Source organism: Miniopterus schreibersii (assembly GCF_964146895.1).
Source record: "Miniopterus schreibersii genome assembly, chromosome: 1".
In the NCBI taxonomy this organism is placed as follows: domain Eukaryota; kingdom Metazoa; phylum Chordata; class Mammalia; order Chiroptera; family Miniopteridae; genus Miniopterus; species Miniopterus schreibersii.
Window position 1 is genome coordinate 75,684,752 of NC_138101.1, and position 26,831 is coordinate 75,711,582.

A 26,831-nucleotide genomic window follows, 5' to 3' on the forward strand; every position below is an offset into this window, starting at 1 on the left:
GGGCAGTTACTAGCCAGCGCAGGATAACCAGCAGGTATGGTGGGGAGAATCCTAATTAAGCCCAGCTTTGGGAAGGCTGACTTTGAGACGGCCTTCAGAAATATAGACTAGAACTGCCCAGGAGAAAAAAAAGTCTGTAACTCATGACAGATGTTAAGAATGAACATCCAGCCCGGCCGGGTGTGGTTCAGCAGTTGAGCATCAACCTAGGATCCAGGAGATCAAGGTTCCATTCCTGGTCAGGGCACATGCCTGGGTTGCGGGCTCGGTCCCCAGTCGGGGGCGTGCACGAGGCAGCTGATCAATGACTCTCTCATCATTGATGTTTCCATCTCCCTCTCCCTCTCCCTCTCCCTTCCTCTCTCTGAAATCCAATAAAGATATATATATATATATATATATATATATATATATATATATTTTTATGTCTGTGCTCATTTGTTACTCTTACAAAATCTCATTTTTGACTGGACTCAGACTTAGAGGTAGAAGCTCTCAGAGAGGACAGCCTACGTCTCTTGGAAATCTGTTCCTGGTGTTTTTCTTTGGCCTCCTTCATTCTCTTGGCCTTAAGTTTAGCGTATTCTGCAGCCTCTTCCTTATTTTTCTTATTCCGCTATTTCTTCAGAGCAATACGCCGACGTTTGTGTCGCAGGACACGTGGAGTAACGAGATGCTGAATCTTGGGTGCTTTAGTCCTAGGTTTCTTACCTTCTTTGTTTAGGGGCTTTCTCACAACATATTGGCGGACATTATCTTCTTTAGAGAGATTGAAAAGTTTGTGGATTCTGCTAGCTCTTTTGGGCCCCAGGCGACGAGGCACAGTAGTATCAGTGAGACCAAGGATATCTTTCTCCCCCTTTTTTACAATGACCAAGTTGAGAACACTGAGGTTGGCATCCACAATGCAACCCCGAACAGATTTGCGCTTTCTCTCTCCAGTCCTCCTTGGTCTGTAACAGGAATGCCCCTTACTCAGCAGGTGGACACGGCCATGGGTCAAGACACCCTGCTTCATGGGGAAACTTTGTTTGTCGTTCTCACCACTGATTCGAACCACATAACCCTTCCATTCTTCACCCAAAGCGTCAGCAGCAACTTCTGTGGCCATACGCTTCTCATAAAAGGTATGAAGTTTGCGTTCATTGTCCACTTCAATGAGTTTCTGGCAGCCAGTGGCTGGGAAAGAGATGTTCAGCTTCATCCTGAAGCAGCCGACCGCCTCCGAGGCGCCATGAAAAAGAGGCCCAATAAAGATATATTAAAAAAAAAAAAAAAAGAATGAACATCCAGACTTAGGAGTTTATGTTTATCCAAACATAAAGGTAGCAGAAGAGTAACGTAACTCATGGAGACTGTTTCGAGTGGGATGAGAAGCCAAGTGGGCACCCGCAGGACTTCCCACATCTGAAGAGCTGGGAGAGGAAGAGGAACGAATGCAGGAAGTGAGCAGAGGGAATCGTAGGAGGGAGACCAGGGAAGAATGTAAATCAGGGAGGAGATTCTGCTGTGAGTTAAGAGCATTACCCACTGAAGAAAGAGCAAGGAAGAGAAAGACGGAAAAAGGCACGAGTGACTTCTGGAGTCTGACGGGCGGAAGGCAGCTGCAGTGGACGGAGTGAACGGGAGGGAGGTGGCAAGGAAGGCACTGAGTGCAGATGGCTTGTGACAGAGTGGTGTTTCCCAAGTGTGCCATATGTACCCTGGTGGTATTCAAGATGGTCCTTAGACCAAAAGGTCTAGAACTTTGGAAAGAAAAAGATGGAGAGAAGCAAAACAAAATATTATTATTAATAATAATTACCAGCTAATATTATTCAGTATTGGGTACTCTTTTAAACAGTTTAAAAGTACTAATTCATATAACCTCATATAAACCCTATGAAGGAAAAACAATACTTGGAAGAGGGTGCTATTTTTCGCCCCACTTTACAGATGAGATTAAAGCCCAGAAGAACTTTAGTTATTCACCCAGTCACATAGCTTATGAGTGGAGAAACCTGGATTTGAAGGATTTAAAGTCAGGCAGTCTGACTCCAGAGCTATGCTCTTAGCCATACTTGCTTTAGAAGAAAAGACAGTTTCTTCTAAAGCAGTTTTAGAAGTGAAAAGAAGGGAAAACGAATTGTGAGAAATATTTTTTTCAACAATTTCGTACTATGATAAATTGTTCAAGGAAGATGGAAACTGAGCACAAAGATAATATAGCTATCAAGTTAATATGTAAGGAATAAACAGAGCCTCCAATATATGAAATATTAAGTATCTATTAATGTCCAACTGAATAAAGCTTTTGAGATAAGAATGTCTTTGAGTTACTTACTCTGAAAAATAATCCATAAACTGCTGAGGATTTTCTGAAGCCAGCAACAGTTGTCTCTGATGAGATTCGGACATACAATGACACTTAAAGCCATTCTACAAAAAATGTGAAAGGAGTAGTTAAATTCTGATTTAGGTCATCATAATGGGACCTAAGTAGAAGTATTTAACTAAACTTTTAAAAAGTTGCTCTTTGATGGTAAACTATGAAAAATAACCAAATCACTACCAAATTACGAAGCTGAGTTTTGCAACCCTGCTAATCAAAGAATAATCCCAGGTATTAAAGAGACAAAAAATACAGTAAAACTGCAATATAATGGACTAATTCAGGTGAAGGGGTGTCCATTAAAGCAGAAAGCTTTAATAAAGTAGATTTTCTGAATGTTATGTTAACAAATTGACAAATTAGTTAGTTTACCCATTTTTACTTATGTAGACACATTTGTGTAATTAAAATTATGTATGAAAAGTTTAATTTCACAGAAAAGTTTTCTATATGTATTACTGTAATTTTAAATTTATATTGAATAGGTCTAATGAGTGCCTGCATTCACCGTCACCACAAGTAAACAAACGTGTGGCTGGGGCATGGCTTAGCACGTGGGAACAGCTGCCCACAGGCCTTAAAACTGCAGCAGAAAGTCATGCCAGGCAACAACAGAATCAATTACCATGCAAGATGCGGTGTGATCACAGGCTAATCATTCCCTGGACATTGCTTACCAGCAGTGACTCTCAGATTTAAATATGTAGACTACAGTTTACATATGTAATATTTATTTATGTTGGCAAAGTTACTACAATATTTTTTCCAACATATGGCCTATTTGCTAAAATTTGTTAAAATTAACAGTGAATTAGTAACAAAAATAGCCTGTTAATCTAATTATAAGCAAATCTTGGTTAAAAGCATTTTAAAATTAACAGGGTGTTAATTTTCACGTATGACATACAGAACTGGAAATTTTGTCCATTATATCCAAAGGTTTACTATAGTACTGTAGAAAACAGACATTAGTAAAAAACATTACTGCACCCAATAACAAGAGTAATTTTGGGTTTTTTTGACTCAGTTGAACAAATTCCTGCAAGAACCTACTTCACACAGAGTATTATACAAGTGTTTCAAGGAATATAATGAAATAAAATGGGTCATTAATTTCCATTAAGGACACTATTTTTCACTCACTTTCCTCTACTTTAGCTATTATCCAAAATACATTGTTGCATATTATATAAACCTTATGTTAAACATACTAAATCTCTATCTTCTCAGATGATTATAAAAACATACAAGTTTTGACTTTGTATATATTCTTCTTAGCATTTGAACCTGATTCTTTACTAGTAATAGAAATGAAAAATGTGCCCCTCCTCCTGTGTCCCCCATCTCAGTGAATAGCACTAGATCACACACCCAATCGGCAAGCCACGACCAAGGCCGGCATCCCAGTGTCCTTCTCCTTCACCCTACACTCCATTTATCACTGAGCCTACTCAATTTTCTTAATAACTCTTATCCAGTCCCTCTGCTCAATCCCATTGCCACTGTCCTGATTTCAACACTGGTTCTTGACTAAGGTAGTTTCCTAATCTTTAGTTATCCACAGACCATCTACACAATACTTGCTGGTATTACTCTTACTTAAATAAAGAAACTTGGTATTGGTCTTGTAAATGAAAAACCAGTCCCATTTTCCATAAATTAAAAATAAGTCAATAGCCCTGGCCAGTGTGCCTCAGTGGTTAGAGTGACGGCCTACACACCGATGGGTCCAGGTTCCATTCTCCATCAGGGGTTGCAGGTTCGATCCCTGGCCCAGGTAGGGGCTTTTGGGAGGCAACCAATCAGTATGTTTCTCCTCTCTCACATGGATGTTTCTCTCCCTCCCTCTCTCTCTTTCTCCCCCTCCCTCCCTTCCATTCTCTCTAAAAAAAAATCAATGGAAAAAATATCCTCCAGGGAAGATTAACGGAAAACTAGATATATGGTCATGATTCCAAAGTATCACCCTACTAGTTGCAAGAGGGAAAATATTACTTTCTAACATTACTTTACAGGCTGTCATCTTTACTTAATCACCTTAGCCCTACTAGACATATGGGCTTCCTTATGTGATGCAATATGAAATACACAGGATCACCTATAAAATATTAGTCCCAAAATGTTTCACCTGAAACTAATCAAGTGTTTAGATAACAACAACTATAAGAGTTAGAGAAAGAAGGCAAAACACAATTACAAGGAAATAATTTAACATATCCAGAAAGTAGGAATGCTCTGATAATTGACTGACCTAGTGTCTTCAAGTCGATGGCAAGAAAAAAAGTTGGGGAGTGGAAGGAGAGGGTGGAGGAGGTGGGTTCTACTGTAAATTTAGAATTTAAAGAGAATTAAAAGTACTAATAAGCTGAAGCACAGAGATTTTTAGGGCAGTGAAACTACTCTGTGTGATACCATAATGGTGGATACATGTCATCAGACATCTGTCCAAACCCACAGAATGTCCAACACCAAGAGTGAATGCTAATGTAAATTGTCGATTTTGGTGATAAATGACATGTCAATGTAAAACTGTTCAAAAAATAAAGTTTATTTTTTTAAAAGCCCTAATAACTAAATCCAATTCATAGCTTTTGATGAGATCTTGGTTTTTTAAAAACTGCTTTAAAATGCATTTGGAGGAAGAACTGAGGAAACGTGAGTACGGAGTCTGTGTCAAAAGACATAAAGGAATTCTTATTGTTATGTGTGATGATATATATTGTGGGTCTGCAGGAAAATACCTTGATATTTTAGAAATGCCTATTTAAGTACTTAGAGGTGACATATCCTGAAGTTTGTAAATTACTTTAAAATATTTCAGAAAAAGTAATTATGATAAAATACTTAACATGTTCAATCTGGGTAATGGTTATATGGATGTTAAACGTACTAGTCTCTAGTTTTCTGTGTGAGAATTTCACTTTGACTTAAACAGAAAGAATTAAAGAGAAATGAAAACGAGTAACAGTATCAATGTTATTCAATGTGAGCCCCACCTAAAATATCTCATCCTTCACTTGCAGAAACAATGGATTAGATTATTCCAATTGCCTGATGTTCTCCCATCCTTACCCAATTCAATCTCCAGAGAAAAATATAATCACATCACTAATCCGCTCTCAATTCTTTAAGACGATTCATTCATCGTCCATCTCATTAAAGGAAAAAGTGTAAACTCCATAGCACGGCACACAAAGCTTTTCAAGATCTGCCCAAAGACCCCCTGGGTCACTTTACATAGATTTCACTCATTTAAAATTCAAAACAATCCTACAAGTAGGTATAGTTATTATTCCCACTTTACAGATAAGTAAACAGGAAGAGAAAATGTAAATAACTTGCCCAACACCACACAGCAGTGAGTGGTGCGGGTAGGCTTCACAATTCTGACAGTATGACTCCCGTCCGCATCTTAACCACAATAATATCCTGGCCTTAGCACATTGAAGCTGCTCAATAAATTATTGTTAGATGAGCAGTGTGCAAGAACTTAACTCTTCTTTTTCATCAGATCCTGAAAAGAGGTGTGAATCCGAATCATTCTGTTTCTCTTAAGAGTCATGCCAAGTCGGAGATGATTGTTATTGTTTTTGCCTAGGCGCCTGACATTTTATTATTCTGGCCTCCGTTTTACGACAGCTTAAGTGGGATCACTTCAACGAGAGCTGAAAAATCTTCTCTTATTTCGCATATCTTAGAGGGCAGATTGGGAGGAAAGAGGCGTCAAAGACTCTAGGACGGGGGCTGCAGGGAAGAGTCCCTATTGTGTTGACTAGCTGACTGGTCCAGTACAGACCCCACGACTAGGACCCTGAGATCCACGCCTTCACCCTCAGCATGAGGGACTTGAGCCCAAATTTCCAGCTGGACCTAGCCAGGGGAGAGGACGGGGCGAGGGGCCATACCGGGTCCGCTTACCTCGTCCCGGCACTGCTTCTGGCACATCTGGCAATACCAGCGCAGCTTCTGCAGCCCCTTGGACTTTATCCTGTTGGCAATGGCCTTAGGCGTAAGAAAATCTGACTTTCCCATCGCGACCACCGCAGCGATAACTCTCAACAACCCAGCGCCCTGCCGACCGGAAGCGGAATGGGGCTGAGAACGGTGGGCGGGACAAACACCGGCACCGAGAGGGACTAAGGTGGAGACTCGGAAGGCTGGGCCCCAAAGCTCGCGAGATTTGCCTCCGTTTGGCGTCAGTGAGCGAGACTGAAGAAGGAAGCGGGGTGGGAGGGGCCGTGGGGAAGCTCGTGCACATGCGCGGTGAGGCCTGTCTGACCGACCTTCAGCAGGGCCAGTACCACCATGTTTTCTCGGGCGGGCGTCGTGGGGGTCTCGGCCTGGGCCGTGCAGCCGCAATGGTATGGCAGCTTGCGGTAGGAACGGGAGAGTTGCAAGGGTTGGACGAGCTCGATTAGAGGGAATCGGGTGGGGGCGAGTGGGATGGAACGGGGGCCGCAGGGCCGGCCAGGCCCCAGGCCCCTGGTCCCTGGAGGCTCCCGATGGCCCGGGCTGCAGGAAGCGCCTCGGATCCGAGAAGGGCACGCGAAGGGGCTGGAGAGACTGCAAGGTTATGCCAAGTCTCCTGAGGCGGGGTGGGGCGGGGTGAAGGCCACGAGGAGTTGTCATCTGGGACCTCAGGATTGAGACCTTAGTCCGAATTAATTTCAGGGCGGTCTTGGATGCATTCAGCTAAAAAGTACTTGCGGGCCTCCTGCTCTGTGCCGGGCAAGGAGTATCTTGCAGTCTTTACCTGGGCCCGCAAAGTGAGGGGGAGGGGAGGACCCAAGGCAAGGTTCAGGGGAAGGTTAAGTTGTGCTTTATGTCCTTGACGCCTTTGAAACCTCCCAGTGTTGGGCAGAGTTTGCATGGCCAGTGAAGAGCGGATTGATCCTTAAAGAGCTGTTCGACTCAGAATGTTTCTTAAGCGCCCACCAGCAGGCGCTTTGCTGGCCACTCGTGAATCAAGTATGTGCCCTCGTGGGCCGATAGTAATTTGGGTTGCAAAAGGGACCTTAAAATTATCTGTCTGTTGGCGAGAAATAGAAAGACACGGCGCGCTATCTTAAAACCATTATGCTGAAGCAGTAACCCTGCAAGGTCATGAAATCGTCCCAAGGCCCTGAGAGGAAGAGGAGATAGTTTAAATAACTGCCGTGCAATTTTAAGGATTTTAAACATTGGTTCCCCCAAAACAATTGCATAGTAGAAGGCCTAGGAATAGGCAGATAAACGTAGGCTTATGGTGGGACCATGTAATAGGATTAAATGTCTTGATGCTGGACAAATTCTGGGAGAATTTCAGACACAGTGCTAAGGAGATTTTAGTTACTGGCTCTGTGTAGCAATTCCCTGGGTTTACAGTAAGGGAGCATTCTAAGGAGCTGTAGCACTAAACTAGATTTTTGTATCCTAGTTGAGGTGAAAGGACTATAAAGCATTACTTGAAATAGGTATGTTTTTCATTAAGAAAATAATTTATTATTATTTTTTTTCATAACAGGTAAGATTTTCAGGGTAACAAAGCAATTTAATATGCTGTGAAATATCTGTGTAAAAATGGTGGATTTGCCTTGGAAGTCATTTCCCTCCCTAATATTGAAGAAGAATGTTCGTGAGAATTAGGAAGTCACCTTTGTTGAATTCTCAGTTGCTGAGTGGTAGCGTTTGCTAATCACTGGGCACACATTTGTTAGGTGCCTGGTCTGCATCAGGTTGCTAAAAGATGGTGGTAAACAGATAGGCATGGTCTCCGTGAGCTTTGAAGAACAGTTCCTGGCATGCAGTGGTGCTCAGCAAACATCAGCACTCCTTCCTTCCCATCTTGCTGTGTGTTAATATTACCTGTCAGTATTTTTAGAACCTTACGTGATATCCAAGTTGATCTTTTAAAAATGTAAAAGTTCCTGAATTAAGGACAAAATATTTTATGTAAAACTGTAGAAGTAACTTTTTTATTAAACTCTGTAAGACAATTTGAAGATTTTTAAAAATATATATATATATCTTTATTGATTTCAGAGAGAGGAAGGGAGAGAGAGATAGGAACATCAAAGATGAGAGAGTCGTCATTGATCGGATGCCTCCTGCATGCCCCCGACTGGGGATGGAGCCCGCAAACGGGCATCAAACCTCGATCTCTTGGATTCTAGGTCTCCAAGGTGGATGCTTAACCACTGAGCCACGCCTGGCTGGGCTTGAAGATCTTTTAATAAAGATTTGTTTTAGCCCTGGCCGGTGTGGCTCAGTTGGGTGGAGTGTCCTCCCACACACCAAAAGGTGGCAGGTTCCATTCCCCATCGGGTGACATGCCCATGTTTTGGGTTTGATCCCCAGTGGGGGATGTCTCTCCCTCTCCCTCTTTCCCTCCCTTCCTCTCTAAAATCAATAAAAAAATAAAATAACTTTTAAGTAAGAGCTCCCAGTCTGAGACGATTATTGCTAGAGACCGAAATTGGAACCTGTCATCAAATAAAGGTCATAGTCCTGACCTTAATCCCTTTGAAATGTTGGCTTTAAATTGGGTTATGAATATTCATCAAACAGTGTTTCACGTGGAAAGGGTATTCTGTCCTTTTTTCACATTTTCCATCATTGGGGGCCTGATGTCTTTCTGCCTATTCTGATCTTCCCTTTCCATTCATTTATAATGTCTTTTAAATTCAGAAATGAAAACCATCATAATATTTCACACTCCACAGAATTAATTTGGAAGGATAGAAAATACCTTTGCTTTAATAGAACCATGAAGGGGCATTTCCTTGGTTCTGTTTTGGTTATTAAAAGCTTTTAAATGTGCAATTTATTACAGCTTTTGCTTCAGGGAGGTTTGCATGCTAATATTAAACATGAAGCTTGATTAAAATTGTGATGAAATTATTTTAATTGTTTAGGGGATCAGGAAGTACCCTAAATTTTCAGAAATTAACTTTTTTTTAAAGTTTCATTTAATAAAATGGAAATAAGAAATTTGAGTAAAGGAGTCTCCTTTTTCCATGCCAAATTAGGGGAAAATCACATCTCTGTTTCCTAGTGTTTCACATTCTCTAAAATGGAACTATTTTATAATAGGAGACCAATGGCCATAAATTGAACTATATACATTGAAAAGAAAGAGATGTTGTATTTCAGGAGAGAAAAGGAAAATTGTCATCTGAAACCAACAGAGCAGATATTTACTTGTAAATGTAAAAAACATGAGGCAGCAGAGTTTAGTGTAAGATGGACGAGCTAAACTGCCAGGGTTTGTATCCTGACTGCCACTCACCAGGCTGTGTGACCTTGGACACGTTACTCAGTGTCTGTCTCTGTACCATTTCTTTGTCTGTTAAATGGAGGTAATGATTCCTACACAATTAATGGGTTAGTGTAAGGATTAAATGAGTCAGTATTTGTAAAGAGCTGAGAGCAGTGGGAGACATGCTGGTGTGGATCCAGATGTATCAATTGAAAAATGAAAACAGTTCATAACTACTGTTTCTACATAAAATATAATGTAAGAAGCTTTACTGTACTTGTCAAAGAAGACTTAAGTCTTGATCATGGGCAACGGTTGGCCAAGAAGTTTGAGGGAGTAATTTTTTGGTTGAGGGGCAGGTGATGGACTTTCACACAGAGATTCAATATTAGAATTAGACATACTTCATAATTTTCTTTTCCCTAAGAATTAGTAGATGATGCTTCCTTAATTTTTATGTTATACAGCATTTATATGCTCCTTAAAATTCTTTGATAAATCATTCATCTAGCAGCCTTGCTGACTCCTCCACACTGCTTTCTTCAGCCTTCCTAACAATGCTGTATAGTCATAGTAGATAATGGTAATCCACAATCTGTGTGATTTTTCTATCCGCTGTATTTGATACGTTTGTGGTTTCCCAAATAATCTCCCAAATGTTTCTCAGGATATGATGCAATTCTCCAGAACACACAACTGATTAAAACTTTATCTTTTTGTTTGCAAATATTGTATACTCAGTAGATAGAGCAAGCTATCCTTAAAGAGAGTTCAGATCAGCTCATGGTTATTCTGTACTCAAAGTGTACTTCAAAAATACAATAACATTGTAGCCTTATGGTGACATCTTTAGAACTAAATGAAGACCAAACAGAAGAGCGCTTCAAAACAGGAAATTAGGACGTGAGCACAGCATGAACAATCACAAAAGATCCTACCTCTTCATACCTCATTTTGGATAGTATGGAAACCCAAAACATCTGTGTTCATCCAAATATGGCTTGCAATTCAGATTTGTTCCACAAGTTTCTAGTGTCAAGTTGGAGGGTCTGCCTAAAACTATAATGTCCAAATGTCACTCCTTATAATCTATAAATTTAGAATGTTTGGAGTGAAAAAGTGAAAAAGTCGTTACACCAAAAAAAGAAAGCTGTCCAAAAAATGGGGTCACTTTTCAAGTGCCATTAGTTAATGGAATGGTCATTATGTTAGATAACTCTGTACTCAAAATAGCCGTGCTTTTCAGTATTTAATAGCTTTAATCTTTAGTGGATCCATTCTAACCAAACCTAATATTTTCCATAAAGTCTCCTTATTTCCATATTTTTCTTTGGCTAAGTGATACCAATAGTAAGATAAGTAAAGATGTTTAAAGATAACAATTTTGGTTATCATCTTTCAGACTTATTTTTATGCACAGGAACACATAATCACAAAAATAGGATCATATACTGTTTTATAACGTGCATTTTTAAGTTATTATATTAGACTTTATTTTTTTTTTTTTTTTTAAAGAAATTAGACAATTTAATTGTTTAAATTGCTTCCAGGGGAATGGCTTTAGCCTTAGTCTTTGGATTAGTCAGCACCACATAAGGGAATGGTAGACAGTAATCACCAATGAGAACCATAGGATGGGATGAAACAGTGAAAAGGCCAAGCAATTATCTCCATGTCCTGTTGTGGAAGGTTAGAGTTTTACTGTGAGCATGGATGCTTTGTTCTCTAAAGGGCTTCCTTTCCTTATGGGCCAAGAAATATAGAAATATATCTTGCAATAAAAAAAAGGATCCAGAGTCTTAAAGAATGTAATGTGATTTCAATGTGCTTAAAGACATCCTTTCTGCAGGATAAATTTGACATCTTTCATATCCCATCTAGCTTTTATATCGTCCAGGGCTGGAGCTACAAGGATGTTCAATAGGCAGAGAACTCAACAGTAGAAAAACATGGAGCATGAAAGTCCTGGATGCTCAAAATTAGTTTCAATGCCTGAATGTTTCACAGTGATTCTTCTCCTGGGTTAAATGCCTTGTCTCTGAATGTTCTCTTTACAATTCAGGTTCAGACATGATAGCTTTTCATTCACCCTTGAACAAACCTTGTCAGTGATTGCTCAGAAGTCTCCAATCATACGGAAATATAAAAATATTTATGGAAAATTATTTCCCAGCACCGTCTTGGTGCTGCTTCAGCTCCCTGGTTGTGGGGCTTCTGTGCAGCCAAATTTCAGGAGGCTGAGTGATGGTGGTTCTGTGTTTTAGTTGTGATCTTGATCTAGGCTTTATATTTTAGTAGTGTTAGACTTATAGAAAAACTGAGCAGAAGGGGGTTCCATATATCCACACCCCACTTTGAACAGTGTCCCCAATTATTAACATCTTGCATTAGCGTGTCATATGTACAGTTAATGAACCAGTATTAATACGTTATTAACTAAGGTGCATAGTTTCATTAAGGTCATTCCTATTGTATAGCTCTATGGGTTTTGATAAATGCATAATGACTTGTGCCTACCATTACAGTATCATAGAGAATAGTTTCGCTGCTCTAGAAGGCTCTCTCCCAAATCCTGGCCACCACTGATCTTTTTACTGTTGCTATAGTTTTGCCTTTTCTGGAATGTTGTGTAGTTGGAATCAGTATATAACTTTTAAAGATTGGCTTTTTTTGCTGAGCAGTATGCAGTTAAGTTTCTTTGTATGGCTTAATAGCTTGTTTATTTTTATTTCTGAATAATACTCCATTGTATGTATGTACCAGTTTGTTCATTCATTCACAGTGAAGGACCTCTTGGTTGCTTCCCGTTTTTGGTGATCATGAATAAAGCTAGTATAAACATTCATGTGCTGGTTTTGTGTAGACATAGGTTTTCATCTCAATAGATTAGATACCGAGGAGCAGGATTGCTGGATCATATGTTAAGACTACGTTTGAGATTTGTAACAAATTGCCAAACCATTGTCCAAAGTTGCCATACCCTTTTGCATTCCCACTTGTAATCAGTTAGTTCCTTTTGCTCCACACCCTCATTCTCATCATCATTTGGTATTGTCAGTGTTTCAAATTTTAGCCATTCTTCCAGGTTTATAGTTGTATCTCATTGTTTTAATTTGCAGTTCCTTAATGACATATGATACTGAGCATCTTTTTATAGCTTATTTTCCACCTGTGTATCTTCTTTGGTGAAGCGTCTGTTCCAATATTTTGCCCATTTTTAAAATTGGGTTGTCTGTGTTCTTACTGTTTAGTTTTAAAGAGTTCTTTGTATATGTTGGATAACAGTCCTTTATCAGATATGTGTTTTGTAAATATGTTCTCCCAGTGTGTAGCTTGTCTTTTCATTCTCTTAACAGTGTGTTTTGAAGAGCAAAAGTATTAAAAATTAAAGCCCAGCTTATCAATTTTTTTTTTTCATGGATCATGCTTTGGGTGTTTTAGCTAAAAACTCAGCTGAACTCAAAGCACCTAGATTTTCTCCTGTGGCATCTTGTAGAAATTTTATAGTTTTGTCTTTTACATTTAGATCTATGATCCATTTTGAGTTAATTTTTGTGAAGTGTGTAGGATATTGTCTAGATTAATAGTTTTTCATATGGATATCCAGTGGTCCAGCACCATTTGTAGAAAAGGGTATCCTTTCTCTGTATAATGACTTTTGCGCCTTTATCAAACTTAAGTTGATGTATGAGTCTGTTTTTGAGCATTCTATTCTGTTTCATTGATCTACTTGTCCATTCCTTCACCAATGCCACGTTGTCTTGTGTTCTGTAATTTTATAGTAACTCTTGAAATCAGGTAGTGTCAGTTCTCTGGCTTTGAACTTACTATTGTGTTGGCTATTCTGGGTGTTTTGCCTTTCCATATAGACAAAATCAGTTTATTGGTAGTCACAAAGTAACTTGCTGAGATTTTGATTGGAATTGTATTGTAGTAATACAATTGTATTAATTGTGTTTGGAATGTAACGGAATTAGAGTTGTATTAATAAAGATCAAGTTGTGAAGAATTGATGTGTTAGCAACATTGAATCTTCCTATCAATGAATATGGAATCTCTCTCCATTTATTTAGATATTTCATTTCTTTCATCAGTTTTGCAGTTTTCCTCATATAGATCTTAGGCACATTTTGTTAGGTTTATATGTCTTTTTGTGTGTTTTAAATTGTGGTAAAATATAAAATTTATCATCTTAACCATTTTTAAGTCTACAGTCAGTGATATTGTTTGTTTATTTTTTAACTTGAAACATCAATTGTTTATAGCTGGTATAAAGGGAAGAATTGACTTTTGTATATATTAACCTTGTATCCTGTCACCTTACTATAATTGGTTATTAGTTCCAGAAGGGTTTTTTTTTACTATTCCTTGGAATGTGCTACCTAGACAGTCATACCATTATGAACAAAGACAAATTTATTTCTTCCTTTCCAATCTGTATATCTTTTCTTTCCTTTTCTTGTCTTATTGTATTAGCTAGGACAACCATTATGATGTTGAATAGGAGTAGTAAGAGAGGACATCCTTGTCTTGTTCCCAGTCTTAGGGAGAAAGTTTCTAGTTTCTTAACATTAAACTTTGGGGGGTTTTGTAGATACTCTTTATTGGGTTAAGGAAGTTTTCTTTTATTCTTAATTTGCTAATAGGTGTTTATCATGAAAGGGTATTAGATTATGTCAAATGCTTTTTCTGCATCTATTGGTCATATGATTTTTCTTCTTTAACCTGTTGATGTGATAGATATTATTTGATTTTTGAATGATGAACAAGCCTTGCATTCCTGGAATAATTCCCATGTATACACTTGGCCGTGGTATATAATTCATTTTAATATATTGTTGGATTCAATTTGCTAATATTTTGTTGAGGACTTTTGCCTCTGTGTTCATGAGAGATATTATTCTCTAATTTTCATTTATAATGTATTTATGTGATTTTTGGTGCTGGGATAATGCTAACTTTATAGAATTAGGAATGCTCCCCCGCTTCTAATTCTATTTTCATTGGTTTTCTTGAGGGGAGGGGCATCAGCTACCATGTTTACTGGTAGTTATCAGTGAATCTGTATCACAAATCTCAAAACCTCAGACCCATTGGACATTTCCACCTGGTCCCATGGCCTTTTAAACTATATCATATTCAAAAATCATTATCTCCAGGGAGATCACCTGCACCCAGTTTATCTATCTTGGCTAAAGACAACACTATCCACTCAGGTCATTAAATTAGAAAATTTGGGGTCATCTTATGGCTTCCTTTTCACTCTTAAGAACTTGATCTCAAACCTAGTCTCTTGTTGGCTTTGCTAATATCTTAGTCCAGGTTCTTGCTGCTTTTGTTTGGAAGTTGCAGCAGCCCCTGTTTAGTCTCCATGTCATCAGTATTCCAACATCATTTTGTGCTTTTCACTGCCATCCAATATACTTCACTGAAAAAGTAAACTGATTTATGGGCTTATGAACATTTGTTTCCCTGCTACCCATAAAATAATATTTAGGCATACTAAACCAACCCATGTCTCCAACTTCAAAATGATTTCCTGTTCCTGGGAATGCCCTCCTTAGTCCTTCCTTCTCTATGCACAAATTTACTGATTCTTCAATTCTTCCATGGGCCTTTCTGGGCCAATATAAGTACTTTGTATGGACTTCAGGGCTGGAAGATAATTTAAATTTGATAATATGTTGTCTTCCCTCATAGGGCAGGGATCCTCTCATATTTGTCTTTCACTAACATTACATTTAAGTCAAACCATTTTGACATTTATGCATTACACTTTAATTTTAAAGATTGTAGAAAAATATTTAATGTAAATTTTATGTAAATTAAATTTTCATGAATCTTGTTTATGAGATAATAGTGTATTTCTTGTGATCAGAGACCATGTCCTGAAGAATAGTAGCTGCTTAGTAAAATGTTTATTGAATTGAGATGGAAAAGTTAAGAATTGGTTGTAATAAAACTATACTTTCACGCATTTTGTTATATTAGAATGTGTAAGTGTTATTTGAAAAGATTTTGTTGAACTGAAGAAGTCAAGGAATGCTTTTTTTTTAGAGGTGGCTTATTTTGAAAGCTGAGTAGCCTAACAGGGGAAAGGACTTTTGAGGAAACAGTATAGGCAGAGACATGGAGGTGGGAATAGAGCATGTGTGAATGCCATTGTGACTTTAGTGAAAGGTTTGTATTAGGTCAAATAAAATGCGGCCTTTGATACAGGATTTGGCATCAGTATTAAGGAATTTAAAAATCAATATATATACATTCAGAGTCTTATATTTGAGTGGTTCTTTGTGGGGTAGTCTTTAAATAAACATATTAACTTTGAAAGTTTTTATTATATAATGGAGCTAGTTTTCAAAAAATCTAAAATATTTTTTAAACCTTTATTCTCAGGATCCAAGTTCGAAATATGGCAACTTTGAAAGATAGTAAGTACTTTATCTCAATATGTGAATTAAGAAAAACTAAATTTTGACAAATAATATTTTCAAAAATATGCTGCTTTTTAAAGCCCATTATATATTTGGTCAAAACTGACAATAAATCTGTATCATGTGTGTGGGACATTTCAGTGGACGTTATAATTGAGAAAAACTGTAGTATTTGTAGATATATTAAAAAAATGTTATGGAATATGTGGTTAAAGGCCGTTTTCAATACCATTTAATTTTTTCAGTGTACAATTTACTGATCTCTTACGTAGTCAGTTAATTTTTACCTTTCGTTAGCACTCTTTCTGACATTAAGCCTAGTTTAGCATCATCCTGTTAGTTAATGGTCTAAATGGGGGCTTGCAGTTTAGAAAAATATTTTGATAAAGTCACAAATGAAATTATAGCTCTTTAACACAGAACTTCTATTTTTCAGTTACAAGGCGACTAAAGTCAATCAAAAACATCCAGAAAATTACCAAGTCAATGAAAATGGTAGCGGCAGCAAAATATGCCCGAGCTGAGAGGGAACTGAAACCAGCTCGAGTATATGGAGTAGGATCTTTGGGTAAGAGAAGAATGTAATTCACAAATTATGAAGAACTACTTAACATAAGGGAGATCACTACTAACGACTTTTATTTAGTGCTTACCATGATGACGGGCCTATTCTGACTATTTTACATGTACTCATTTTTCACAGCAATCCTATGGGGGTAGGAACTGTTTGAGCCTCTGCTTTGCTGATGAGAAAAACTGAAGCACAGTGACATCAAGTAACTTGCCTGAGATCACAAACCTATTAACTTTTAAAATATTCTTAAAAGTTTCCTAGATTATTAAATAACTAATATACCATTAAAAGAACTAGTGGTTTATTAGTTCTAAATCAGCTTTTAGTCCTTCAAACTAAAAAAAAAAAAAAAAAAAAAAATACTAACTGGTAAAAATTAAATGGCTATTCATTTTAACTATTTAAAAATGTAAAGCAGGTATTATACACTGTATAATATAAAAAGAGACCTAAAGAAGTATTCTCTCCACCCTGTTGAACTTCAGAGTTGAGTGTTTAAACTTCTCTCTGCTTTTTTTTATTGATTGATTTTAGAAGGAGAAACATCAATTTGTTCCACTTATTTATGCATTCATTGTTTGATTCTTGTATGTGCCCTGACCAGGGATAGAATCCTCAACCTTAACACTCTAACTAAGCCACCTGGCCAGAACTTCTCTCTGCTTTTTATGGAGGGTCTCAGATATTGAAATTTGAGAATCACTGCTCTATACTGAAAAAACTAGTAGTAGCAGGAATTTTGTTGAAATGGATAAATGTGGCGGCCATAAAGATTCATCTTGCAGTTACAGTGAGCACCAACTGCTGAATTCCATCCTACATTTGCATCCAGGCCATGCTTTCCATGGCCAGCACAGGAGCACAGGCTGGATACAGGCAGGCGTCTTCTTGGGAGACTTGGGGTTCCTAGCAGCCTTGCTTAGCTTCCCTTAAATTGCACAGTGATCTGGAAAGCTGCCACCCAACTTTTCTTTCCACGGCTCAGACCTGCATCATGATATGATGGCTCTTCTGCCTTTCTATTTTCCCTCACAGGCATATATCCTAGTAAAGTCCATGTATATTTCATCCTTTTGGATCCTCTCTTGGCCTCTGCCTCTTGGAAAACTAGACCAACAAAGTGAGGTTGTTAAAGTAATCCTGAAAATGAAGTGGCATCATTCTTTTAATATCAATAGTTTTTATAAGAGCTTGTTATGCAGATTATATAAGCAGTTCATTAAATATTTGCTTCCCTTTTTTTGGTTGTATATTGAAGATTTACACTATTTAGAAGTCTGATATCTAAATAAGTTGTTACCTCTATAATTCTAGCCTCTCTAAAAGTTCTTTAATTGTACTAGAGATTTCTTTTAGTCTGTACTTAAGATAAAGTGGCCATTAGTGGGCCCTTAGGAACCTTTTTGTTATAGAGATTTAAACCTTTGTGGTTTTCATCTTGATTATAAATAGAATCAATACATGGGTAGTTTTGGTTATATTAGTCAAGTGCCACCTGGCATCATTTTGAAAACAGCTAGCTCTTTTGTAAATTAGGAATTATTGTATTTAGTTTGAATTACGTATAAAAATACTTGCTTTTTGTTTGTTTGTTTTTAAGCTCTGTATGAAAAGGCTGATATTAAGGTGCCTGAAGACAAGAAGAAACACCTCCTTATCGGTGTGTCCTCAGATAGAGGGCTTTGTGGTGCTATCCATTCCTCGGTTGCTAAACAGATGAAAAATGAGGTGGCTACGCTCACAGCAGCCGGGAAAGAAGTTAAGATTGTTGGAATTGGTGATAAAATTAGGGGTATACTTCATAGGTAATTTCAATATATATTATTTACGTTTAAAAGGGTGCATGCATGAATAAATGGAAGTTTCTTTGATAGTTTTTTTAAGCAAGCTGCCCCCTTTTTATTTACCTGTTTTATATTCAGAGATTTTTGTTTGTTTTTATTTTTTCCAGCATATATTAGACTATATAGATTTTCCCCATTTTCTACTTGTGTTTAGCTTCTTTCTCATCCAAACCATAAATGGAATGCACTGGGAATATCAAAAGCTATTGACATTTTTTAAAATGAGGACTAAATCTGAGGAGCTATCACAGCCTGGAAATGCCAGAATGAACAATGTTAATTAGGATTGGAAGGAGAAAAATAAAGGCATAGAGAAGTATAAAACAAGGAAGGCCTGATTATTAGTCTTTAGTTCTTTGCAGGTGCTGAAGGAAAGGAATAATCATGATAATGTATGTTAATTCATTAACATACATTAATGTTAATGTTAATTCCGTGAACACCCCCTCTCCCTTCAAAACTCTTGATCCTTAGGGATTTCTTCCTTGTTCCCTTGTGTTCTTTTAGAAGAGTAATTTCATTTAAATATTTTATGTATTCTCTTGATTTTCTTGTAGGACTCATTCTGACCAGTTTCTGGTGACATTCAAAGAAGTGGGAAGAAAACCCCCTACTTTTGGAGATGCGTCAGTCATTGCCCTAGAATTACTAAATTCTGGATATGAATTTGATGAAGGATCTATCATCTTTAATCGATTCAGGCAAGAAAATTTTAGAAATCAAAGCTTTTTTATGTTTATGTTTGTATTTTAAAATAAGTAAATAACTACTTAACAGTTTAAAAGTTATCATTTTGAAATTTACATTTGCTTTTGTCCTTTCTAGGTCTGTCATCTCCTACAAGACAGAAGAAAAGCCCATCTTTTCTCTTAATACCATTGCAAGTGCTGGTAAGTAGTTTTTGTATTACAAGTATTTTTCCATGTAGAAATGAGAGATTTGTACATTTAGGAAAGTGTATGTCAGCATGGCCCGTTTCAGTAGTAGCAAAATGATTTTGACCATTTCTCTCACCAGGTATTAATGACTGCCATGCATTAATCCTTGCATTGTTTCACGACTCTTATTACATTCCTTCATGAACTGATCAAATAAATATCTATTGAAGGCAGTCATTAGACATGTTTTCTGTCCTCAGGGGTAGGAGAGCCTAACTAGAAATTGGCTTTGCAGCCTATGTGTGCAAACTCTGCCTTATTCCAATACAATTTGAAGGTCTAGAATAGAGATTTGAACAGTTTTCACAACTCATTTACATTGGCCCAGTAAATTCTCTTGTTTTATTGTTTGAATAAAGTCACAATTGCTCAGTGGAGCATTCTAGAAACAATATTCTGGAACTGATTTTATTTTCATAAGGCATTTTCCCCTTTTTGTGTATCATGGTTCATCTATTCTAAGATGTATGCTTTTTTACATTGTAACATCTCTGAAATTGGGGTGCTCCCCAGTCAGTGGCATATCATTTTTAATTGGCTATGTTCTTTTCTTTCTTAATGGTTTCTTAATGGTACATCAAATATGGGTTGTAGCACTGTAAGTTTGATGAAACAGTACTGTTTCACCACTTTACCCTAATAGATGAATTTTGAATTGTGCTGCTAAATTTCTGCAACATGATTACTAAAATTCATATTAGCCTCTTAATTCTCCCTCTTTCATATTCTTTGAAACATTTGCCTCCTCTATTTTCCTGACACTTGCTGATTTCTTCAGTAATTAAAAGGCTGAATTGAGGTTTTTGTATTTTGCTAGTTTCTGTTCTTAATTTATTAAAATAAAATTTAAAAAATGTATTGTTTGTTGGCTTTGTGCTAGGCACTCAGCCAGATGCTATCATGACAACTTCATGACCATGAAATGTAGTAAAGTTATTTAACAATATCCAATGCTTTGTTTACTCATTTTTGCTAAAAACCTGCTATAATTTACAATGTGGAAATAGATGAAACTATCAGAACTGAGTCTTTTGGCCTGTCTTCACACTTATTTCCTCCGTAATTATTAGAAGATTTTTATAATATTAAGCCATTTTGATTATATCAGTCTTTGTGCTGTATCACTTCAGAGATATTTATCACTTGTTTTAACAGAGAGCATGAGTATCTATGATGACATTGATGCTGACGTGCTGCAGAATTACCAGGAATACACTCTGGCCAACATCATCTACTATTCTCTGAAGGAATCCACCACAAGTGAGCAAAGTGCCAGGATGACGGCCATGGACAATGCGAGCAAGAATGCCTGTAAGCACACAGATTTCTGAGAAAATTCTGCTACAAAGAGTAGCATGAAGACCCTCACAACAAAAACATGACCATTCTTTAAGTAGATCAGGAAGCAAGAGAGCTAGGACCTAGTCCTGAGCTCTACTGCTGGTTCTGTGAAATTTTTGACCAAATACTATCTCTTTTGTTGAATTTTCTCATCTGAAAAGATAGAAAAGTAATACTTTCTGTCTTAAAGGAAGTATATCTTACTTGGTAGGCAGTAAGTTTGCAAGTACTTGGAAAAGGTATCTCATGGAAGATTTTTAAATACCTTCTTGAAAATTTTTGAGGCCCCCCCCCAAAAAAACAACCCAAAATCTTATTGATAAATTAAGCAACATGTATCTATGAATAAATTATTGAAGTTATTCCTTTCTAGTTTTAGACTTTTGGGCTAACCTTTTTGTTTCATTTGTAGCTGAGATGATTGACAAATTGACTTTGACCTTCAACCGCACCCGCCAAGCTGTCATCACAAAGGAGTTGATTGAAATCATCTCCGGTGCTGCAGCTCTGTAAGTACTTGTAGATTGCCTCCAGAGAGTATTTGTTCTCATATTTGTCTGCTAGTTTAACCTTTGGGTGTTTAAAAGTTTTCGGGTTTGGTTTGTCTGATAAAGATGAAATGATCCATTGCTTAATTTTGTATCCTTGTTTAGTGGAAATGGAATCTGATTTATACTGATTATTTTAGGCTTAGTTTCTTTTAGAAATCAATATGTTGCTAACTTTCACTTTGCTAAAGCATTAGGAATAAAGATGTGGATAATTTAGTATCATTTATAAAATCTGTCTTTGGAACTTAAAACATTACAAAGCAAGCTTTCTGAATTACAGAACTGGTTTGGGGTTTTGTTTTACATATAAATCATAGAATGTAGGGTTCAGGACTTTTTAAATTATTAAGATTTCTATATCAATACCACAAGATAGTATGCCACTTTCCTCAAGAAAATAATGTTTGTGAAACCAGGGTTAAGGTAATGGAAATTCTATTCAAAAAATTATTAAATTGCACACTCACTGCTTGCAAAGTACAATTGTTAAAGGATGTGGTCCTTTCTTTCAAGGCATTTATATTCTAATAGGATAAAAAATATGCAGGTAATTGTGATGAAAGATAAAACATGTAGTACGTTGTCTTTGACTCATTCTTTATCCGCTCCTACTAATTAGTCACCAAGCTCTCTAAGCTTTACTTTCTCAGTAGCCCTTGACTCTTTCCCCTTTATGCCCACTTAATGCAGATTCTTCTCATTTCTCTCCTGAATTAAAAAAATTTTTTTTGAGAGCCTCTTCAGTACCAGCCCCTATGCTAGACACTGAGAATGCAGTAGTTAGTATTTGCTCTCAAAGAGCTCACTGCCTTAACAAGGAAGACGGACGTTATATTTGAAATTGCAGTAGAACGGAGGTCAGCAAACTGAGGCCCAGTGCTAAGAATGGTTTTCGTATTTTTAAAGGGTTATAAGAAGAGAGAGTAGGTGAGACCCACAAAGCCTAAAATATTTACTGTCTAGCCCTTTACAGAAAAAATTGTTGAGCCAGCAACAGAGTGACATGACAAAGATAATAGATCCCCTTCTCTCCCATAATCATCCTGCAGAAACAGCTTAGCTTGATGTATGTAATCCTGTAGTTCCGGCCACCAACACTTTCTATAGTCCAGTCCATTACCACTACCATTTCTCACGTCCCTGGAACTTCAGCCAAATTGATCTACTTCCAGTTCTACAAACACATCGTCCTCTTTTACCTTCAGAATGGCACGTGCCTTTACCTCAAATGCCGTTCTTTTCTTCCCCTTTCACCATTGGTTCTTCAGCTAGCTGATCCCTGTTTAGCCTTCCTGAGCTGGGGGAATCCTTTCTCCAGAAAACCTTCTTGCATAGTTTGTGCAGAGTACCCTTCTTCAGCATCTTGTGCTTCCCTTTATCAGCACTTAACATTTTATTAGGAATTGCCTTTTTATTTGTGTGTTCTTGTGGCTTGGGAGGAACTGTTTTACTCACTTTTATAGCCCCGCCACCTGGCATGTACTTCTTCAATAAGTGGTGGTTGAGTGAGGTGCCATAAGTATATTAAGTTCAGAAGAGGGAAAAATAACATTTTGTTGACTATGTGAAAACATGGGTCCATGTTTAAGAATGGAAAGGTTCATCACTAAGGTGAAATTTAAATTGTTCCTTACGTATTGTCTCAAGGATAGAAACTGGGCAGAATGCCAGAGAGACACAGGTAAAACTGATTGAGACTATGCTATAAGTTATTAATTGGATCTATCAGCTTTGCTATGTTAAGGATCCTTCTTTCAAGATGAACCCACCACTCAGCCTGGTCACTAATGTTCTATTAGCATCGTACAGTACACTAATGCGTGGCCCTGCCTCTTAATGTCTTGATAAACTTGGTTGAGATACTCTCTATGCAACTCAGTTTTGTCATCTAGAACATGGGGACTAATCCAAGAATTAAATCATTATATTACTCATTATCATTCTTGTTATATGTCCTACTGCTAATGCTAGGCCGATTTCTCCTTGAGTGGCAAGTGTGGGAAGGCCTGGAGGAAAGACTGCATTCTGAAGGTTCAGGAGGCTTTGAGATCAGACAGCAAAGGTTCTTTTTTTGCTCTTGAGAAAGGATAGCTAGAAATAAAGTGCAGGGATACAACTTCTGCAGAATTGTGGACTAGGATCTTTCTGGATTAGAAATGTGGGAAACCTGACTACAAACTGGCAAATCAAGGGAAATGAGGAGACGGAAATTAGGACATAAAACTGAGAATTAAAAAAAGAATTCTAGTAACTGGACATCGACTATTAAATTTTCGCTTTCTAGAAGGTTGTCCACATCTTTATAAAATGTTAGCTATGTGATCTCAGGGTTGGATTGTTTATGGACGTGCATGCTTTCTAATTTATCGGTTATTCTGGTTAAAGACTTTGATATTTAACACACACACTTGGCTCTTTAGTAATAAAACATAAAGCATGAATAAACCGCAATATTTGAGGTGCCAAGTATTAGTCGCCAGCCTAAAATTTATAGTATATTGTATGCTATTTATAGAAAAAACAGTGATTTAATTATACTTTTACAGTCTTGCCTATTTGCATGAGTATGGTTTATTGCTTCTAACCAGATTGAGATCGATAACATTTTTATAGTAACCATTGACTATTTTAAAGGAATATTTTGGTATGTGATGTCCTCAAGGTAAATAATGAGGAAATAGACTTTTTTAGTTGGAAAGTGTACATGATTAACTAGCATGGATTGCTTGTTGACCAGCTTGTTTGTGTTTGTCTTTTTCTAATATAATAACCAGGGATTAATGAAAATCAAGTTTCGTCCTCAGACAAGAGGTAAAGTGGTAATATTTCACACACTCTCCCCATCCCCCTTTAGAATAGAAACCCAGCCAGTTAGAACTGAAACTAATTTAGCAGCAGTGACACTGATGAGGTTTAGATTGCTGGGCCTGTTTATAGTAGCAGCCAATTTATGGAAGCATATGTGTACTGTGGGGGGGGGGAATTCCCCCCCCCCCCTTAGATTTGTTAAGTAAAACTTAAGGATAGAGAATTAGCATTATTTTGAGATATTAAATATAGATTGGTGAAGAGTGGTGGCTCTCAACCTTTATGGTCTCAGGACCCCTGAATGTCTGACTTAACAAAAAACAGCAGGATTCTCATCTTTTTCTGTATTTGTTGCATTTGGATATCACACTCTGGAAAACTCTATCATGTACTCTTGAGAATGAGACTAAAACAGTCAAATAAAATTATTATGAAAACGGTCTTGCCCTCATGAACTCCATGAAAGGGTCCTCAGACCAAAATTTGAGAACCACTAGTGTAGAGTAACATTTTAATATATAAAATCAGTTCTTTATCATCACTTATTTTTTGTAGGTTGGTATTATAGCATTTATTAAAATAATGCCATGAGTTAATAGAAATAGCAAAGAATTACAATGCAAGCTATATAAAATTCCAACTAAAACCCAAAAGTATCTAATGTATCCATTCATAAGGTAACTAAAAAGCCCCCAAAAAGAAAAGACACCCAGTATAATAAAATACTGCAAAATAATTGGCAATTTTCAGTTATCAGAATTGTGGATTTTGCATTTTGTATCCTTTTCTCAATCAATAAATTCTTTTTGAATGTTAATATACATATAAAACAAGATAGAAAAATAACATTATAAACTTGCAACAGTGGTTGTAAATACATTATCTTACATGTTCCTCATAGGCAGTAGGTTGATTATGGTACATACATAGCATGAAATTACTAAGATAATCAAGAACAGACAAAAATACATGTTAGCTGAATGGTAACATACAAGTGACAATCCCTGTATTATTTTTTGATGTCATCATTTTCTCCAAAAATATTGCTTGATTTTTATTTGTTCTATATTTTGCTTTTCAGGTAAAGAAGGAAAATTCAACCTGCTGATTTTGTTTTTAGCTTACTGCTGTCCTGGTCAGAAGAAATTATTGGTCCGTTGTTTAAATTACTAAAGACAGCAAGATATTTGTAAATTATCTTACAATAAACAACTTAAAATAAGAAAATCACTGTCTTTTCTTAGTATAAGAGAACAATGGTTATAGTTTTCAAAGTGACATGTTAAGGTATTTAAAACTATTAATATGCTACTATTAAATTTTTTATAAGATAATTGAAAAGGCTCTTCTGAAACAATCTTAAGAAATCTGGTCTCTTTGGGGTTAGGGTGGGAGGAAGAGGCGACAGGCCACAACCTCAGCCCCAACTTCCATCCTTTTGCATTGTCAAAGAGCAGCCAACACAATGAGATGAAAATGTGATTTCAGTCATTCTCTCTTTCTCATATTTGGGATATAGAATTGCAGGTATATACTTAGCCTGATAAATTTTTTATTTATTTATTTTTTACATCCTCACCCGAGGATATTTTTTTATTGCTTTTCAGAGAGATTGGAAGGGCGGGGAGAGAAACATCAATGTGTGAGAGACATCGATCAGTTGCCTCCCTCACAGGCTCCATCTGGGACCAGGGATCGAACCTGGAACCAAGGTACATGCCCTTGGTCTGAATCCAACCCAGGACCCTTCAGTCCATGGGCCGACACTCTAACCACTGAGCCAGACAGGCTAGGGTTGGCCTGATAAATGTTTAAACATCTTTTGTAAGCAATGAGAAACATTCCCATATGATATTAACTCCATATTGACATTTAGATAACCATTAAGGTTGGATGCCCAGCTGATTCCATGCAATGAGATGGCCATGCGAGAATCTCATGGGTTTTTTTTTGGTTTTCCCCCTATTTGCTTAGAGAACTTGGGGTGGTTTTTTTTGTTACAAAAGTAGTATATACAGGGGTAGGCAAAAGTAGGTTGACAGTTGTGAGTTGCCAAAACAGTTTATTCTTGTATTATTATTTATCATTGTATATTTTCTTTCCATATGAACAACTGTAAACTTACCTTTGCCCACCCTTGTAATTTCTAAGAGGACTACAGAACAATAAAATATAAAATATATGAAAATATAAAATTCAGTTAACAGTTTGATGTATAACTCGAGTTTTAGAAAAACATTAAATCAAATACATATATTTAGAAAGTATTTGTCAAGTATTTTATTTTGCCAACAACTACATTCATAAAAATGAATTGAACAGTGAGTAATATAAAAAGCAGTTAGCACACACAAACATAAAAAGCAGTACTGCCACCGTAAGAAGAAGGCTGCCAGAAGACACTGAACACAAGCTCAGGGTCATTTCTCACTTCCCTAAAATTTTGTAAGAGCCACTTTGGGTCGACAAATGAGGCTGTGAGGAACAGCTGGCCATAGTGAGGCACTGGGCAGCTGTGTGAACCAAGTACCAGATAGATACCTTTGAGGAATGTCGACGGGACAGGGTGCTGTGGGTATTTTAATTTTGCTTCTAAACATGGCCCACCTATTTCCAGGCTAGCAGAACACTTATGTGAGAATGAATTGGACAGACCACAGTAAGAGGAAAAGCGGGAATTCAAACACAGCATAAAACAATTGTCAGGCTGACTGGCATACTCTCAGGTTCAGA

The 26,831-nt window shown here is 37.2% G+C and overlaps 2 protein-coding genes and 1 pseudogene across 9 annotated transcripts in view; 1 reads left to right on the plus strand and 2 right to left on the minus strand.

Annotated features, from left to right (window-relative positions):
• Window positions 1–6,456, minus strand: part of KIN (Kin17 DNA and RNA binding protein) — a 28,077-nt gene extending 21,621 nt beyond the window's left edge. For both annotated transcript variants that reach the window (XM_081136416.1, XM_081136417.1), the window contains exons 1-2: window positions 6,290–6,456; window positions 2,324–2,418 (exon numbers count right to left, since the gene is read on the minus strand). In XM_081136416.1, coding sequence (XP_080992542.1) covers window positions 2,324–2,418; window positions 6,290–6,403 — 209 coding nt within the window. In that variant the 5' untranslated portion in view covers window positions 6,404–6,456. The remainder of the gene's footprint in view (window positions 1–2,323; window positions 2,419–6,289) is intronic.
• Window positions 443–1,243, minus strand: LOC308560823 (small ribosomal subunit protein eS6 pseudogene; annotated as a pseudogene). Its single transcript has one exon. The product of its transcript is annotated as a small ribosomal subunit protein eS6 pseudogene (transcript).
• Window positions 6,457–6,566: 110 nt separating the features above from the next.
• On the plus strand, window positions 6,567–25,325 carry ATP5F1C (ATP synthase F1 subunit gamma; the record flags this gene model as incomplete). Of its 6 annotated transcripts, none has more annotated exons than XM_081139609.1 (10): window positions 6,567–6,732; window positions 16,005–16,039; window positions 16,479–16,610; window positions 18,217–18,421; window positions 19,018–19,161; window positions 19,286–19,350; window positions 20,554–20,709; window positions 21,152–21,248; window positions 24,065–24,101; window positions 25,180–25,325. In XM_081139609.1, exons 1-9 carry the CDS (start codon window positions 6,677–6,679, stop codon window positions 24,069–24,071), a joined length of 897 nt encoding a protein of 298 aa, XP_080995735.1. In that variant the 5' UTR covers window positions 6,567–6,676. The 6 variants fall into 6 exon arrangements, with proteins under 6 accessions (XP_080995735.1, XP_080995736.1, XP_080995737.1 ...); XM_081139606.1 differs by having other exon boundaries at window positions 6,632–6,747; XM_081139610.1 differs by lacking the exon at window positions 24,065–24,101 and having other exon boundaries at window positions 6,577–6,732.
• Window positions 25,326–26,831: the final 1,506 nt, after the last annotated feature.